This window comes from Panthera onca, chromosome C2, assembly GCF_046562875.1.
Source record: "Panthera onca isolate mPanOnc1 chromosome C2, mPanOnc1 haplotype 2, whole genome shotgun sequence".
In the NCBI taxonomy this organism is placed as follows: domain Eukaryota; kingdom Metazoa; phylum Chordata; class Mammalia; order Carnivora; family Felidae; genus Panthera; species Panthera onca.
Window position 1 is genome coordinate 87,608,201 of NC_138347.1, and position 18,398 is coordinate 87,626,598.

The 18,398-nt window shown below is 35.0% G+C and overlaps 1 protein-coding gene across 3 annotated transcripts in view; it reads right to left on the minus strand.

Annotated features, from left to right (window-relative positions):
* Positions 1 to 18,398, minus strand: part of MFN1 (mitofusin 1) — a 49,754-nt gene that overhangs the window by 23,348 nt on the left and 8,008 nt on the right. For all 3 annotated transcript variants that reach the window (XM_078453195.2, XM_060639266.3, XM_060639265.3), the window contains exons 5-14: positions 16,732 to 16,856; positions 15,342 to 15,450; positions 13,803 to 13,910; positions 9,722 to 9,875; positions 9,539 to 9,606; positions 3,308 to 3,429; positions 1,510 to 1,636; positions 1,274 to 1,378; positions 895 to 997; positions 532 to 761 (exon numbers count right to left, since the gene is read on the minus strand). In XM_078453195.2, coding sequence (XP_078309321.1) covers positions 532 to 761; positions 895 to 997; positions 1,274 to 1,378; positions 1,510 to 1,636; positions 3,308 to 3,429; positions 9,539 to 9,606; positions 9,722 to 9,875; positions 13,803 to 13,910; positions 15,342 to 15,450; positions 16,732 to 16,856 — 1,251 coding nt within the window. The remainder of the gene's footprint in view (positions 1 to 531; positions 762 to 894; positions 998 to 1,273; positions 1,379 to 1,509; positions 1,637 to 3,307; positions 3,430 to 9,538; positions 9,607 to 9,721; positions 9,876 to 13,802; positions 13,911 to 15,341; positions 15,451 to 16,731; positions 16,857 to 18,398) is intronic.

An 18,398-nucleotide genomic window follows, 5' to 3' on the forward strand; every position in this document is an offset into this window, starting at 1 on the left:
GAAAGCTAACTAGCAATAGGGCTGAAGGTAGGAATGATTGATGGACTACAAATGGGCACAACGGTACCATTTGAAGGTGACAGGTTCTACGACTACATTGTGGTGACGGTTTTACAACTCCATAAATTTTCTGAAAAATTATCAAATTGATAGATTCAAAACTTTTTTAAAAAATGTTTGTATTAATCTAATTTATTTGAAGTCAAAACTTCAATTTTATTTGAAAACAAAAACTTCTGAGAAAATAAAAACCCATTTCAAAAACAAATGTGGAACAACCTACAACAGTACTGGATGAAAATGCTGGGATTACCTCTCCCTTTGCATAGTCTGCCTAATTCAGAAATGGCTCTATTTGACAGACATTAAATCATAAATATGCAAATTAGACACAGGAAGTTCTATTAGGGAAAATCACATAAGCAAAATAAAAAGGAGAATCTCAACTCATAGAATCAAAGATACATAACTGTGTAGTAGAGCAATAATCAAATAAAAAGCTTACTCAAAAAAAAAGAAAAAAAAGGATACCTGGAAGATGGGCTCTGATAATCCTAGCAGCACCCTCTGAGCATTCGTCGGGCCCAGGAAACGATGGACAAGGGAAGACCAGCCCAGGGAAAAACGAAATACAATATCCTCTTGAAAATCTGAACATAACTTATGGCAATTTAGGTCATAGCTGAGATCAAATTTCTTGCAAGGAATCAGTGTATGTAGTTTATTTTGTATACCAGCTGGAAGTAATGGCTTCAAATTTTCTAGACAAAACAAAATTATATTTAAGAAATGACAGTAAATAATGTTTTATGTTGTATAAAAAACCTAAAGGAAAATAAACCCTTTATCAATGAAATAAAAAAATACACATAAACTTGTAGATATAAATATTACCAATAATTTCTTGCTGGGATTGAAGCATTGAAGCATTGACTTCGTTTGTGCACCGATCGGCTAAATTTCTTCCCATGCCATCTTCTATGTGCTTATTTAACTCCTGTTAACATGATAAATGTGCCCATTATTTTTTCTCTAGAACATACATAGATTTTACAAAAACTTTAAAAATGTAGTAAATGCTAAATCTTATTCTTAGAGGATAACTTTTCTGCGTGTTCTGTATACATAGTAGTGTAATTATCACAAGAGTACACAGGAGGTGTAACACTTTAATCATAAGCTGGTTGCCATGAAGATGCTATACCACTAAATATAAATGTACAATAAGGTGAGGAAACTGTATCTAAATAACTTTAAATACAATTTAACTTACATTTTTATATACTTTCAATACACTTGGAGTAGGATGAAACTCTGAACAAAATTCATCAACCAACACAGACAGTCGGCAAATTTCATCTGTCATTGCACATGACACCTGAAAATACGAAGTTAAAAAAATTAAACAAGATTACCAATTACTCCAAAAACTAAATTGAATACCCCACCCACTGAGCCAGCCAGGTGCCCCCCTTCCCAGAAATTTTAATCATAAATTCACCAACCCACCTTGTTTGCCACCTCCTCTGTAACCTCCCTGATTTTTTTCTTAACATCCAGTGTTAAAAGGTTCATCTGGTTTCGGATAAAGTCCAGTCTATCAATTTGATCTTCCCTCTCTTCCATTGAATAAACCCTATTATAGTATGAAAAGTAATTAATTCTTAGGATATATTAAAGTCCCAAAGCAGTTAAGTGAGGGTACTCACTTATGCACTGAACAATCTGTTAGCATAACAAGAAAAATAATCTTGTATTTTCAACATCTAAAAAGATTCAAATAATATTTCATCTTAAAATATTTATAGAAGACTGGATATAAACTACTTTGTCTCTCTGCCCATGAAGTATCTGAATCCCACAAAGAATCCACCCCCCCCCCCCCACTAAGAATTAGGAAGGATTCTCCAAACACAGATATGAACAGTCAAAATAAAACAAAACTCAGTATTGACTTCATTTAATAAACAAGGGTTAGCAAATGACATCCTGAAAGCCAAATCCAGCCAGCTGCTAGTTTTTGTTAAGGTTTTCTTAGGATATAGCTATGACCATTCATACATGGCTACCTTTGCTCTAAAACTGAAAAACTGAGTAGCTGCAAAAGAAACAGATGACCCACAAAGCTTAAAATATCTACTATCTGGCTTTTATAGAGATTCGTCAACTACCGGATGGTATAGGAAAACAAAGACCTGAGACACTTTTAAATTATCTTTAGCTAAGAGTTCCCAAGACATGATACAAAACATCCTCAAATCACATCTTCTTTGTGGCATGTTTAGTTCAATGTCCTGAATTTTTAAAATTAAGAATATTAAGGTCAATTGGTGGACCAAATACTCACTTTGGCTACTGTAATAAAGCAATTGAGCTGAAAGGGGTGTAAATGGGCAACACAATCCCATACAGAAACACTGGGCAGGGCCTGAGATCAGCCTGAGATCTGTCTTGTGTTTTATGTGCTGGAAAATCTCTAATTCTGTACATAATGCATTCCACTAAAAGTGTCAACATTAGGCAATAGATTTAGGTATAAGTGTTTGTTTTCCCAGTAAGATCAAATGCTTTTAAAATTCCCAATTTAATGTCATCTTTAACTTAATCTTTGATGCTTTATAACTTTCCTTTCTTTGGCTGAAACCCACTGATGGTATAATTAAGGCTGAACACTGTTAACTATCATCATATCTAATAACATCATCTTTGTTGCAAGTGTACCAACTTTGTGAGAACTACCCTTTTCTTCAATAATGTTGGCAATTTCATGCATTCATTTTTGTCTTTATAAGATAATAAATGGAATAACAGCACAGTACAATACGACATATAGGGTAGTGCTTACCAAAATGACTTTCTGGCCGGCAGGTAATATCACCTTGTTTGTTTACCAGTTAATGAAAAAAACCACAACTGGCATCAAAGAGGCATTTCAAGGTATCAGTGTATGAATATATGAAAAATTGGTCATAGGTTGAATGTTAACAAAAAAGAGGGTCACCTCTTTTTTGGACTTCTTCAAAAAATTCCTCTTGAAGAAATGGTTCTTCCACTGCTTTAAACATATTTTAAACTATGAAATATGTTATGATTTTACTCATGAGAATACGGAGATCCAAGGAATGTAAATGATGTATGCGAGGTTGTAGAATAAATATTTATAATTTCAAATATTCATTTTAAAACATGCAAGTAAATTGTTGACTTTAGTATGAAAGTACTTAAAATATAACAATTTAAAACCTTAGTCTAAGGAATTCATATTGATACAAAATGGCTTTTATTTTGCAATAAAGTGAATTCATACCTTTTCTCTGCTGCTGCCACGTTTATTGAATCCATTATGATTTTCACAGTATCTAGTATCTGTTTAGCTCTGATAGTGTGCTGTTCAAACTTTGTTCTCACTGCTGACTGCGAGATACACTCCTGCGAGGGGCCCAAGCCATAACACATTACTGTAATTCCATCCCAACATTTTCAGGAATTTAAACACAAAAACTTGCTGTATGTAACATTAACCAAAACATAAATAAAGGCAGAAAGTAAATGCATGATAAACACAAGTTAAAATAACAAAGGTTAAAAAAACTACAAGCAATCAAAAGTAAAAAGGGCATTAACAGCAAGTTCATATCTTTGTGTAATTTTACACAGTAATGTGCAATGGTTTTTTTGACTATTTTTAAAAATAAATAAATAAGCAGGGTATTGTTTTCAATGTTTAAAGCTTCTCTGTTAAAATTACTAATTTTATCTGATTACCTTTAATCTACTTCTATTCTATCTTGATTTTTCTCATGCTTACAACAGATAACCTAATAAAGTTCTTAACTGAGTTATGAATTAGAATTCTACATTTTAAGAAAGGAGTTGAATGACATGTTTCACATAAGGTTATTTATTATAAAGGAATTCTACCAATTAAAACTTGAACAACTTGAAGGATATTCTTTAGCAACAAACAACCTAAATAATACTTTAAATTATTAAAAAAAAAAAAAAAGAACGGGGCGCCTGGGCGGCTCAGTGGTTACATGTCTGACTTCGGCTCAGGTCATGATCTCACGGTTTGAGAGTTTGAACCCTGTGTCAGGGTCTGTGCTGACAGCTCAGAGCCTGGAGCCTGCTTCAGGTTCTGTGTCTCCCTCTCTCTCTGTCCCTCCCGCTCACTCTCTCTCTCTCTCAAAAATAAATAATAAGCATTTTAAAAATTTTAAAAGAAAAAGAAAAATATCTACAGCTATTTCAGAGACAATCCCTGTTAATGCCCTTGGTCTACAGTTTGTGTACACATGTCCCAATGATGCCCTATCTCATTTGTTTCACCTTCAAGCTAATTGTAGCTAATAAATCATTTACTGTACAAATCTGTTTCATGACCAGTGTTTTTTTTAAAACAGAATACGTTAGAATGCATCACATATAGTAATGGATACATTTATACTGTAAAATTTGTTCAATTTTGTTTCAATTTCAATGTGCATGCTACTTGTTATTTAAAATATTTACTGTGATTCATCATTAAATGTTAGCAAAATTATCATATTAAAATTGTCCTTTCATTTTTACCTCATAGAAAGTCAAATTCTGTACTGAAATAACATTTAAAAACAACTACAAGAGTTTACAGAGAAAGGCTATCTGGTCTTTGAACCATCAAGAAATGCTTGTCTGGGTCACAGCAGCAATAACTGCCATAGATGTTTTGTAGGCAGCCGCGTTTATTTTCTGTGAGGAATTTTTCAAAATCTGGTATATATCTCCACAATTTCCATGAATTCATCTTCTTGAACCTCTTTTTATATGTAACCAGTAGTAAAACTGTAGTAATTACTATCCTCTGTCAAAATAGCTTTCAAACTTTAAAAAGGTATTCACTTAATACTCTAGTATTTTTCATCTTGGAATCATTAGTATGTTATACATTCACTCAATATATTATTTATAACCTATGGTTAGCCTTCACATCTCTGAAGTGATTATCTGTTTCACTAAGACAGAGAACACTCTTAAAATTTCTTTTGCCAGTTTAGGTGTCCTCTTCAGTACTTTGAGATATGAAAAATAAAAGAGATTTACTTCTTTAGCCAAAGGATACATGAGGGTAATTCATTTAGTTAACTGTTTATAAAGCCTTAACTCAAAGCCCATTACTTTCCTTCACCGCATAGCCTAAGTTTTGTTCAGGGTTAAGCTTATTTACACATCACTCAACATCACTAATCCTGAATAGATTAGTTGAAGGAAGTTGGGGGGGGGGGGATTTCCCCCTCCCCCTGCCCCTGCACCTTCTGTATGTACCTACAGAAAACCCACCAATAACTACACAATATTAAGTGTTTAAAAGTATAAACTGCTTATTTCTAACTGAATCAAAGCTTTTCCTTTAAATAACTGTATCTCATAAATTGACAAATTAACTGCAACAAAAAATTTAATAAAAGCATAAAAATATTTTTAAAAGAAAAAAAGGTTAAAAGAAATTCTATGTTCCTCGATGAAGCAGATCTAGATATCAGCAATGAAGACTCAAAATTTGTAGATAACAGCACAGTATTAGAGCTAGACCAGAAAGAAAATATTTCCAAAAGTTATTAGGCAATATAAAAGTCATTCCTTGATTTAAAAACATATAATCATGAATAAATATAAAGAAAAAAGCAGGAAATCTTCTTCCAATTAAGAAGTATCCTACACTGATGCTCCCCCTGATCAGAAAAATACCAAGTCAACCTGCAAAAGAAATATTCTATTCTGAAGTGTGGGAAATGCTAATTTAAATACAGGGTTTTTCAGTGTATTATTTCTCAGAACTCTTGCTACATTAATATGCTTATGAATCCCCATAGGGAACATATACAGTAAGCAGCAGTTTCCAGACTTACTTTATCAGGAACACTAATTTTCCAAGGAGAAGGTTAAAATACTACACCAAACCAATTTAAATTCTATCTTGTCAGAGTATCCTGTAGATTATCTTAAAACTTATTAAAGATCTGGAACCAAAACAATAATCCTAATATCAGTTAAGATAGTTTTCTAACTTTCTAATTACATCTTAAGAAGCCAGCTGGTAGTCAATTATAATTACACGTTTGTAAATATTAACATTTATGTGTCATTAGGACATACAAATTTGTCAAATCCCTGTAACAGACTGCAAATGCTCATAATAATATGCTATTCATCACTCCCAACTTAATATTTTGAAATACTTTTAACTAAGAGGACTACACAAGAAAAACACTAATAACACACTATGCCTTTCAAGTAAACATTCCAAGTGTTAACAATCAGCCCCATTTGTTTACCTTTCCCCTCTCTCCATATAGATATATGTCTATACATAGAAATACACATGTATTTTTATACATATTGTTTCTACTCAACAATTTGACCGTTCTTTGCAGACATCACAGCTTTACTACTAAATATATTAACATATGTCCCAAAGAATTGGGTCATTTTCCTATACAACCACAAAATAATTACTGTGTTCAGAACATTATCATTGGGTCAATACTATCAACCTAGCACACGGTCAATTTTCAAATCTTACCAGTTGTCCCAGAAATGTCCTTTATAATAAATTCACTGACATTTTAGAAAAGAGTTATTTTATACATACCTCTTTTCTATCTTATAACCAAACTACTAAGAATGGCCAAATATTTGAACAAAGAAATTCAGATGTCTAAATCATCTTTAGAATATACACTTGCTCAAATACAGGTTTAAAATAATAAGAAAACATACTGACAGAATTAACATTGATTTCCTTGATTGATTTTAAGTGGTTTAATTTTCAGGCTTTATTTTACTTGATACTCTAAATAAATGTTCCTAAGGTTTTTTGATCCTTTGGAAACAAGGGAATCTCAAAAAGTCTGTGGCAAGAATCAGATTGCTAAAAATGATTAACTTGGTACAATTTTTCTTTCCACAAAAATAATTTTCTAAAGACTTCCAAAAAATAAAGTGAATTCAAAAACAAAGAGAACATGTCTATAAAAGCCATATTCTGTGACCAAAATGCACAGAAACTAAGATATCACCATAAATTAGATGAAAAGAATCAAAACATCTGATTCTTAACATCTCCTGTAATGAATAGGAAATACCAACAAGTATAACTAAAAAAAAATCACTAAACAATGAAAACTGGATACTGAAATCCATGGAATACACCCAATGTTACATCACAAATTCACAACCCTAAATTCTTTCCTAAAGAACAAAAAGCAAAAAACAATTCCACTTAAAAAAAAAGAAAAGTATAAAAAAAGCAGAAGGAAACTATGGTTAAAGATTAATATAGAACTTAAATAAAAACCAAAAAATGCTGTTTATGAATGGAAAAATTAACCAAGGGCTGGGGCTAGGTTGTTGGAGGATAAAACAGAGCAGTTAAATCACTGACAAATCTGTTAAAGTTAGAATATATACTCATTGGGGCGCCTGGGTGGCTCAGTCTATTAAATGTCTGACTTCTGCTCAGGTCGCGATGTCATAGTTCATGGGTTCGAGCCCATGGCGGCTCTGCGCTGACAGCTCAGAGCCTGGAAACTGCTTTGCATTCTGTCTCTCTCTCTCTGCCCCTCCCCTGCTTGTGCTCTCTCTCAAAAACAAATAAATAAATAAATATTTGAAAAAATATATATACATGTGTATGTATCAAAGAATATAAAAGTTGTAAAAATGAACAATTTTATCCTACGAAGTTATAAATTCTCAGAAATACACCAATTTATAGAAGTCATAAATTACCAAAATTGATTTAAGAAGTAACAAATGTTAGCTCTGGGAAAAAAGCTGAAAAGAATTGTCAATGTAATCATCAAAAAATGCTTTGGCCACCAAAACAATTTTTTGTACATCTGATTATTTCTTTAGGTAAGTTCAAATAATTTCTAGCTGATTCTCATATTAAATCTATCATACTTTTAACTTAACAAAAATTTCAAAGTCTAAAGTCTGATGTTCTCTACTTTATGTAAAAGCTTGTGCATAGTTTTTCATACATAATTTTTATATTCCCAGTGAACCATTATAACAAACTGCCAAGTTTCTTCTAAAAACATTAAAAAGAAAAATTCCTAGGTCTGTCTGGTTATTCCAATCCCTTCAGGAGCTTTGAATATTTACGGATTCCTAGGTCCATCCTAGCCCCACTGGATCGGTCTCTGGGATAATTCAGTAGTCTGCAGTTCTCTAAGGCACCTAATGTGATTCTCATGATCAGCCAAGGTTTAGGAACTAGTGCTCTACAGCACAGCTTTTATTCTTCTCATTTCCACCTCTTCAAGGAGATATTCTGTCTGGGTAGCAGGAATCAATATGAAAAACATTACAAATGCATAACTGTTCAGTATGATTTGAAAGGAGAAATAAATGACATACACACAGAAGAAAGAAAAGGTCAGTAAGACAAAAGAGATAGAACAATAGATTCTCTTCCCAATATTTTCCCCATGGATGAAATAACTGATCTAAAGAGTAAGGAGAGCACTGAATCTCTTGTGAAAGCGAAAGGGAAAGAATATAAACAATGGTCTGAGACTTCATGTAATCTATAGCTTAGCTTGGGAGGACATATGCTGATAACCCAGGGGCCTCTGATAACTACTAGTGGGCTTTCCTTCTTAAATATTTTGTCTTCATCTACTTAATAGTCTGTCTCCAACTCACCAAATTAAAGATGGGGGATAGTGAGCAAATAAATGTTTAGTTAAAAAAATTCTGCCGAACACGTTCAACATTCATATCCTTACTATTAAAGCTGTTATTACTTATAAGGAAGAATAACTGCAGATGCAAGTTTTTTCAGTTCTGAAGTCTTTGTGTTCATTCATGGGTGAGAAGGGGATATGCAATCTAAGCAGAGCTGGATCAAATAGGGCTAAATAAAAGTTTAGAAGATTAACACCTAAATAAGAGTTTAGAAGATAAACATCTAAAGAACTTTTCAGTCAAATGTAGGATGAGTTTTAATGTCTTTGAATAAAACACCAAAATATTAAGACAGTATCCTTCCTCCCCAATGCTGCAAACACATTAGTTATGTGCCCCAGGTGTTCCTACCAGATTCCTAAGGTACAAGACCTGTATCTTAATATGACATTAACTACATTCTCTGTCTATAAACTGTATGGTACAGAAGAAAAAAGATGATCTTCACTTTGCTCTATTATCCACCCCAACAGCAATTACATTTATTTAATCTTGCCTCAAATTATTGAATAAAGAGAATTTCACTCATTGCACAACACATACAATATTAGAAAATAGTTTCTCATTTAAATACAAATATATAAGAAAAATAAGAAACTACAATCTTTAGTTTTAAATTCTTACAGATCATCCATTTTGCAGGGACCTCCTTTCTTCAAACTTGTTTCACTTGCTGTGGCAGAAACTATACTAAATAACAGCAAAGGTTATTTGACAAAGATAAACACTAAAAACAGAAGATTATGATCATTCTCCAACCAATGCTAGGGTTTTGTATTAGTCAATACATTTGCAAAATTCCTACCTCAAAAATTTGTTCAAAATTCTGAAACTCCTGTAATCTTGCCTGGAATCCTTCAGCAAGTGCCCCACCTATAATATTTATGTAAAGAGTTTAAAACCTAGTATACAGCAACATTAAGATTTCTAGCATGCTGTTTCAATAACTATACTTGTATTTCGAAAGACAATCCATAATAATACATACCACCTTCTGGCATCCCCTGTGCTTTGTGCTTTCTAGCAGTGAGAACTTCCTTTGCAGAAACAAAGAAGATACGATTCTGTGCCTCCAAAGGATCCACAACTTTAAGCTCCTCCACCAAGAAATGCAGGCATCTTTCCATGTGCTGTCTACGTACCTAGAGAAAACAAGGTACTAAAATAATTCAAGTAATTAAACGACAATATAGCTGACAGCTACAGGCCTATAATACTAAACTCCATTCATAGTGATATTATAGTAATAGTTTCCATATACTTAACAAATCCAAAAATTCTAATAAATGAAGTTTTAAACTTGCTGACAGACTTTTTCTCTTAAAGATCCTTCCTTGACCATTTAAAATTCTGATGGACCACCAAATATGCAGCCATTACAAAACATATTATAGACAAATATTAACACTTACTGCCATAGGAAAGAGTTCTTAATTTTGTATTAATGATGTATATGACTATACTACAAAAAATGATACGTGTATACATATGTGAAAATTAATAGGTGGCATGCAGGCACAGGTGGCATTTTATTTCTTCCTTATGCTTATTTTCCAAATGTTCTACAATGAAGCTATTAAAGTTTGATATCAGAATATAAGTACAATTAACTTGCTACAATGAAGACATTTTTATTGTGAAATCAGAACACAAACGGTCTCTTTTTCTTAAAAAAATGAGAAATTTGGGGAGAATGCATCAGATACGGATTAGAGCTGCAATGTTAGGATTAAGATTAGCACTTGGGTAATTAAAACTAGGACTAAGAGGGGCATCTGGCTGGCTCAGTCAGTAGAGCATGAAACACTTGCTCTCAGAGTCATGAATTCAAGCCCCATGGAGGCATAGAGATTACTTAAATAAATAAAACTTTAAAAAAATTAAAAATAAAAAAAATAGGACTAAGGGTTAGAAACTAATTAGGGTTTAGTACTAGCCTTTAGCATTGTGGCTACGATAAGAAATCTCTATCTTAAGACTTAATAAAAACTAAGCTAAGGGGCACCTGTGTGGCTCAGTTGGTTTAGTGTCCAACCTCAGCTGAGGTCATGATAGCATAGTTGGTGAGTTCGAGTCCCATGTTGGGCTCTGTGCTGACAGCTCAGAGCTTGGAGCCTGCTTCAGATTCCGTGTCTCCCTCTCTCTGCCCCTCCCTTGCTCACACTCCATGTGTGTCTCTCTCAAAAATAAATAAACATTAAAAAAAAAAAATAAGCTAAATAGGAATGGAAAAGAACCCGTGGATATTTCCTAATTCTCTGATTAAATGAAACCCCAATTTGAAAAGAGTATAATCATACAACAGTTAATAAAAGCAGGATATATGGGGCTCCTGGATGGCTCAGTCGGTTAAGCACCCGACTTTGGGCTCACAGCATGATCTCACGGTTCGTGAGTTTGAGCCCCGCATCAGGCTCTGTGCTGACAGTGTAGAGCCTGCTTCAGATTCTGTGTCTCCCCTCTCTCTCTATACCTCCCCTCACCACTCAGCATCCACCCCCCCCACACACACTCTCTAAAAATTAAACAAACATGAAACAAAAATAAATAAGGATATAAAGCTTCATATTAAACAAAATTCCAATTCTGGGGGTGGGGGAAAAGAATGAAAGCAAATAATCTAACACATGAACAATGATGGGACAGTGTAAATTTTAATTTTTTATGCATTTTCTATTTTTATAAATAAACAAACTATGATTAAAATCAGAAAAAGAAATATCAAGTAAATTAAATATTTTTTATAGATCACAGACCAAATACCAGATACACTATTGTTTTTAAAAAGAAGTTTCTAGGGGCACCCGGGTGGCTCAGTGGGTTGAGCGTCTGACTTCAGCTCAGGTCATGATCTCACAGCTCGTGGGTTTGAGCCCCGCATTGGGCTCTGTGCTGACAGCTCAGAGCCTGGAGCCCGCTTCAGATTCTGTGGCTCCTCCGTCCCTCCCCACTCATGTTTTTTTTCTCTCTCTCTCTCTAAAATAAACATTAAAATTTTTTTTTAAAAAAGAAAAAAAGCAGTTTCTAAAATCACCACCATGACTAAAATTTAAAACAACAACAAAAATACCAAGTGTTGGCAAGAATATAAATCACCTGGAACTCTCAAACTGCTTGGGAGTATAAGCTGGTACAAGCACTTTACAAAACTCAGGCTGTGTTTACTGAAACAGCATATTTACATGCAATCCACCGATTCTATTCCTAGATATACACTCACAGATTACTGATCTCTGCAGTAATGACATTTTGAATCAGATAAATCTTTGGTTGGGAGGGGCTGATCTGTGTTACGGGACTTTTAACAGCACCCCTAGCCTCCAGTAGGAGATGCCAGTAGCACCGTCCCTGAGCTGTGACAACCAAAAATGTCTTCAGGGGAGCCTGGGTGGCTCAGTCGGTTAAGCATCCAACTTCAGCTCAGGTCATGACCTCATGGCATGTAAGTCTGAGTCCCATGTCAGACTCTGTGCCTGTGACAGCTCAGAGCCTGGAACCTGCTTCAGATTCAGTATCTCCCTCTCTCTGCCTCTCCTCTGCTTGTGCTCTCTCTCTCCTTCAAAAATAAACAAACATTAAAAAAAAAAAAAGTCTTGGGGCGCCTGGGTGGTGCAGTCGGTTAAGCGTTCGACTTCAGCCAGGTCACGATCTCGCGGTCCGTGAGTTCGAGCCCCGCGTCAGGCTCTGGGCTGATGGCTCGGAGCCTGGAGCCTGTTTCCGATTCTGTGTCTCCCTCTCTCTCTGCCCCTCCCCCGTTCATGCTCTGTCTCTCTCTGTCCCAAAAATAAATAAAAAACGTTGAAAAAAAAAAATTAAAAAAAAAAAAAAAAAAAAAGTCTTGGGGCGCCTGGGTGGCTCAGTCGGTTGAGCGGCCGACTTCGGCTCAGGTCATGATCTCGCGGTCCGTGAGTTTGAGCCCCGGGTCGGGCTCTGTGCTGACAGCTCAGAGCCTGGAGCCTGTTTCGGATTCTGTGTCTCCCTCTCTCTGACCCTCCCCTGTTCATGCTCTGTCTCTCCCTGTCTCAAAAATAAATAAAACGTTAAAAAAAAAAAAAAAAAAAGTCTTCAGACAGGGCCAAATATTCCCTGGGGATCAAATATGCCCAATCCTTCACACTGAGAACCACTGGTATATATCCAACAGAAATATAAACCTGTGTGCACCAAGAAGACATATATAAGAATGTGCACAGAAGCATTATTCATAACAGCTACATTCAGGAAATTTACCCAAATGGCCATCACTAGCAGACTGAATAAATTTCAAATGTAGTTATTTATAGGCTGAAATATACAGTAATGAAATGCACTTTATGCACAAAGGTATGGACACATATCACAAATATAACGTTGAGCAAAAGAAAACTGGACACAAATGTAGATACTATATATGATTCCATTACATAAAGCTGAATAACCAAAAAATTAATCAAGGGCATTAGAAGTCATGGTTAAGTGCTCATCCCTGCCGGAGGATGGAGGGGGTGCATTCTGAAGTGCTGCGAATGTTCTGCTTCTTGAGTTGGACACTTATGATCTGTATACTTTTCTGGTATGTTATACTTTAATAAAAAATTGTAACAAAGTTTCAAGATCTAAAATGATTACATGGGGGCGCCTGGGTGGTTCAGTCGGTTAAGCGGCCGACTTCGGCTCAGGTCACGATCTCGCGGTCCGTGAGTTCGAGCCCCGCGTCGGGCTCTGCGCTGACAGCTCAGAGCCTGGATCCTGTTTCAGATTCTGTGTCTCCCTCTCTCTCTGCCCCACCCCTGTTCATGCTCTGTCTCTCTCTGTCTCAAAAATAAATAAACGTTAAAAAAAAAAAAAAATTAAAATAAATAAATAAATAAATAAATAAATAAAATGATTACATGGTACTTCTATAACAGACTTTTCCTTCAAAGTAGCTTAATATTCTGGTCTCTATCACGTATCCACTTCAGGGTTTCTATAATTACAGTCTTTTCTCAAGTAAGAGAACAGCTGCTTATGATGTTTTATTATATAAGGTATACTGTTTTCTCAGATAACAGTGTACATTACTATATTTCAAAACTTAAATAACTTACATCTTCCATATATTCTGGCTCTGATGCAGAGGCATCCCAACGATTATTCAAAATGAAAATGTTAGGCTTGGAAAGTCGCTCATTTACCTTGTGAAAAAACTGCTTTTCCTATAAAACATCAAATACCAGTGTTATGTTCACTTTTAACAGCTATTTTATATTTACATTTATAACTGAAGCTCTAATCTAAAAGTTTGAACCATTTGGACAACAGTGATTAATGCCCACTGATAAAGGATCCCAAAGCACTCTGAACATTAAGATTCTCAAAGGTGAGAATATTGTAAGAAGGCAGAAGTGAAGATTTTCTGCCCTTGCCATGAGTCTTTTGTGAAATTCAATTTAACAGATATTTATCTGTCTCTACTATTTGCTGAATCCAGGTACCACTGGATATAAACATATATTTTCAAAAAGCTACCTCAAATCTCTTTTAATGTTTAGACTAAGTAAATTAATAACAATTTAAGACCTGTGTACATCATAATAAACAACAGAGAAAGGTATGTGCCATAAATGCTGCAAATACATGCTATGCTTATTCAAAGAAGAGACACCATATCTAGCTAGAATTAGAAAAAGCTCCATTAAGAAAGTGGTGATAAAGATAAAGAGCTTAAAAGTACTGACAATGGCTTTCTGAAAGATGAGAAGCTGGGAGCAAGAGAACTGTGTGCAAAGAAGAGCATAAACAAAGACGGAGAAGTCAGAATGTACATCAAAGTTTGTTTACCCAAATAATGGAGTTACTCTAACAAAGATTTTAAACATAGATCTGTTTTTTTAATCATCAGACTATAAACTGTCTGTGCTGTCAGAGTAGCCTGGTCTATGTGATAACGGATTATTGGAGAGCACACAACTAACAGTGACAAAACAGAGGTCTGGCTGGTAACACCTAGGTTATAAATGATCTTTGCCCATTTATATACTTTCCAGGAATAACAATTTTAAGAAAATCATACTATAGGTTTGGATATTAGATACCTATAAACTCGAGTTTATTTGGGATGAGTCTGGCTCTAGACATCCTCAAAAATCTGTGAAGTCTGACAGCACTTTAGAATGCATATAGGTAAGCTGCAACCTAGTGTGTACACGGGTAAAGCTGGAAAAGGCTGACAAAACTAAAAATATGAAAAGCCTTGTCTGCCAGACATGAGGGTTGGGGGGCAGTGGTGAGGTGGGAGTGTTAAACATTATTCAAAAGGCTTAAGTCATCATCCTAAGACTTCTCGTGCCCATTCCTTCCGAAACTGGCAAATAACCACAATCAATGTCAACAACATACATGTATCACACCTTGAATATAAAGATTTACTAGCAACTAGAGCCATCATGCCCTAGATTCCCAATGATACTCTGGGAACACTCAAGACCACAATCAGCTCTTCAGTCCCATGGAAACACAAACTCCTTTGCCCTCCCTTGATACCAGAGCTTCTTTCGAATCCAGGATCTGGATTTCCCTTACTTTTCAGAATTAACAGACACCATTTCATTTCCTACCATTCAAACATAATAATGATTAAATCCTACCGTGTTCATTAGTGTTGATTCAGAGTTTGCAACCAAAACGAAGACATCAGCATCTAAGCAAAATTTATCAATCCAGCTATCCAGCTCTGTAGTGACATCTGTACCCGGACTAATGGAAATAAGATAAACTTGTATTATATAATAATATTTTTTAAAAAGAAAATGTGATTATAGAAAGAATTCTTTTAACTTTTATAAATTGTTTGAAGTCTAAAAACTATTTCTACCAGTTTTCAGCACAAAGCCTAAGAGATTTACTTTCTCATGTATAAGAGAGCATTTGTGGCAAGGTGAGTCTCTGTTTTATAAACTTCTATATTTATTCTGCTGACAAGGAACTCTCAGAGCCTAGCCAATTAACAACAAGTGCTAAAAAATTTTACTTACTGAAGACAACCTTGTAATTTTTGATAAAGCAAGTAACATGGTCACTATTTTAATCTTTCAAATCTTTATGCTCTAAAAGGATGAAAAATAAGTACTGAAAAAAAACAGGCAAATAGGTAACAAAAATGAAGGTGCAAGCACCCATGTCCAGTACAGCTCAGTAAATACTGCAGTGCTCGTGAGCATAAAGAATAAAACACCCTCTGCTAGTCATAAGTTTAATATATAATTGATACCATAAAAATTATAACGCAACTGTCCATACACTGGTTTGATGTATCCCTGTAACAAGGTGGCAAGATGACAGGCGGGGGTCATGGATATAGTCTGGTCATGAAATAAAGCAAAATTAAAAGCTCATCACCAGAACCAACATGGTTTCCAGAGAATGCTAAAATTTTAACTGAAGAAAACAAAAGAGCATACCAAAACTTTAAAAAAATCATTTAACTACCTTTTTTGGTAGGACATTGCTTAGATATACATTATCATTTTACTAAACACCAATGTAGCAAAAAACACATAGTAAATGAAGACTAATCAGCAGAGTTGAAAAAAAATTCCCAAAGTACTTAATTCTTGAACCATGAAAAGTTATGTGAACTGTCCAGGAAAGTTATTTTGGGAAACTTGGTCTCAAGAATGAATTTATTACTAGTTAAAAACTTTACCTATCAGAGTTATCTTTATCTCTCTAGTTATTTAGAATTAGACAACCTGCAAGGTCCAGCTATTTATCCAAACTACAGTCAATATAGAGGGGGAAAACAAAGTGGCTATCCTTGAAATTTCTTGTAATAGAATTAGACTGGGAAACTGGCACTTTATGTAACCAATAAAAAATAAAACCAACACCTTATGTGTTCTTTAACAATCTAGCAAATGAGAACAAAGCAGCAATTGAGCACTTAAATTTTTATGTGTTACATGCTAAAACAAGCAGTATTATTCTATTAAATGAATCTTTAAAGGAGAAAACCAATTCATATGTATGTAATTTTACCTGTCCACTAAAACTAGGTCATCTCTCAAGAGGGCACATTTTGCCTTTGGCCAAAATACATGCACAAGACAGCCAGCTTTCAAGTCTTTATCCATATGAAGGGCATGGGCCAGCTGATTAACTGTCTAAAGTAGAAGAGAAAGAAAATACAAAACTGTGCTTATAATAAAATTCAATAAAAAACACTATGATTTGGGGCGTTCACTTTTGCAAAACATGTATAAAAAGCAGAAGTTTAAATAACTTGAAATAAAACCATCTCAGCAATCTTGAGAAAATGAGTTTTAGAATTACCAAGTAGAAAAAAAAATGGTACCCTTGAAACAGTTTACTCATATCATTCTGCACAAATAATCAGAGCTGGTAACATTCTAAATGTCCAACAAATGACCTCTGGCAATGGAATCCTATGCAACTCTTTAAGCTGATATTATATATATGAAAACAAATTCACAATATATTAAAAGAAGTCAAAATAGCACATATGAAACCATTTTGTTTACAAAATACTGAGAAACACACATTTAACTCTATACCAAAGGCAAGGACTTCCACTGGTTTTGGGAAGCATGTGAGTTTTGGAAATACCGTTAGTATTTTCTGTCTCTTCTAAAATGTATTGCCTTTTTTTAAAATTATTTTTTTAATGTTAACTTATTCTTGAGAGAGACAGAGACAGAGTGTGAGTGGGGGAGGAGCAGAGGGACACAGAATCTGAAGCAGGCTCCAGGCTCTGAGCTGTCAGCACAGAGCCCTGTGGGGCTTGAACTCACGAGCCATGAGTGACCTGAGCTGAAGTCGGATGCTTAATCAACTGAGCCACCCAGGCGCCCCTAAAATGTATTGCTTAATAAGAGGTGAAAATAGAAGAAACGTCATTATTAACAAAGGTTTAAAAACACCAGAGTAATAATAAGACCAAAGTGAGGCACCTGGGTGGGTCAATCAGTTAAGCATCTGGCTCTCGGGTTTTGGCTTAGGTTATGATCTCACGGTTTGTGGGTTCGAGCCTCACACTGGGCTCTGTGCTGATAGCGTGGAGCCTGCTTGAGATTTTCTCTCCCTCCCTCTCTTTACCTGTCCCTGGCTCTCTCTCAAAATAAATAAACTTAAAAAGAAAAAACACCCAAAGCAATATGAGAAGTTCAATACATACTTTTTTAATAAAGGATTTTTCTCACCAGGCAGTCACTTACTCACATAAGCATGTTTAACATCAATGACTATACCTTCTCTTTCCATTTAAACTCACTAAAATATTTCTATTTCTCAAGATAACTTCTGAAATACACTAATTTATTAATGTGTTACTTTAGTATCTTTCATGTGTACACGTTAAATACACAATAAATACAAAGAGCTTAATATAAAATTAATATTCAAGGGGCGACTGGGTGGCTCAGCCAGTTGAGCACCCAACTCCTGATTTCCGCTCAGGTCGTGATCTCATGGTTTGTGGGATCGAGCCCTGCGTCAGGCTATGCACTGACAGCGAGGAACCTGCTTGGGATTTTCCCTCCCCCTCTCCCTCTACCCCTCCTACACTTCCATGGTCTCATTCTCTCTCTCAAATAAATAAACATTAAAAAATTTTTTTGTTTTCCATTAAAAACACCAGGGCACCTGGGTGGCTCAGTCAGTTAAGCATCTGACTTCAGCTCAGATCA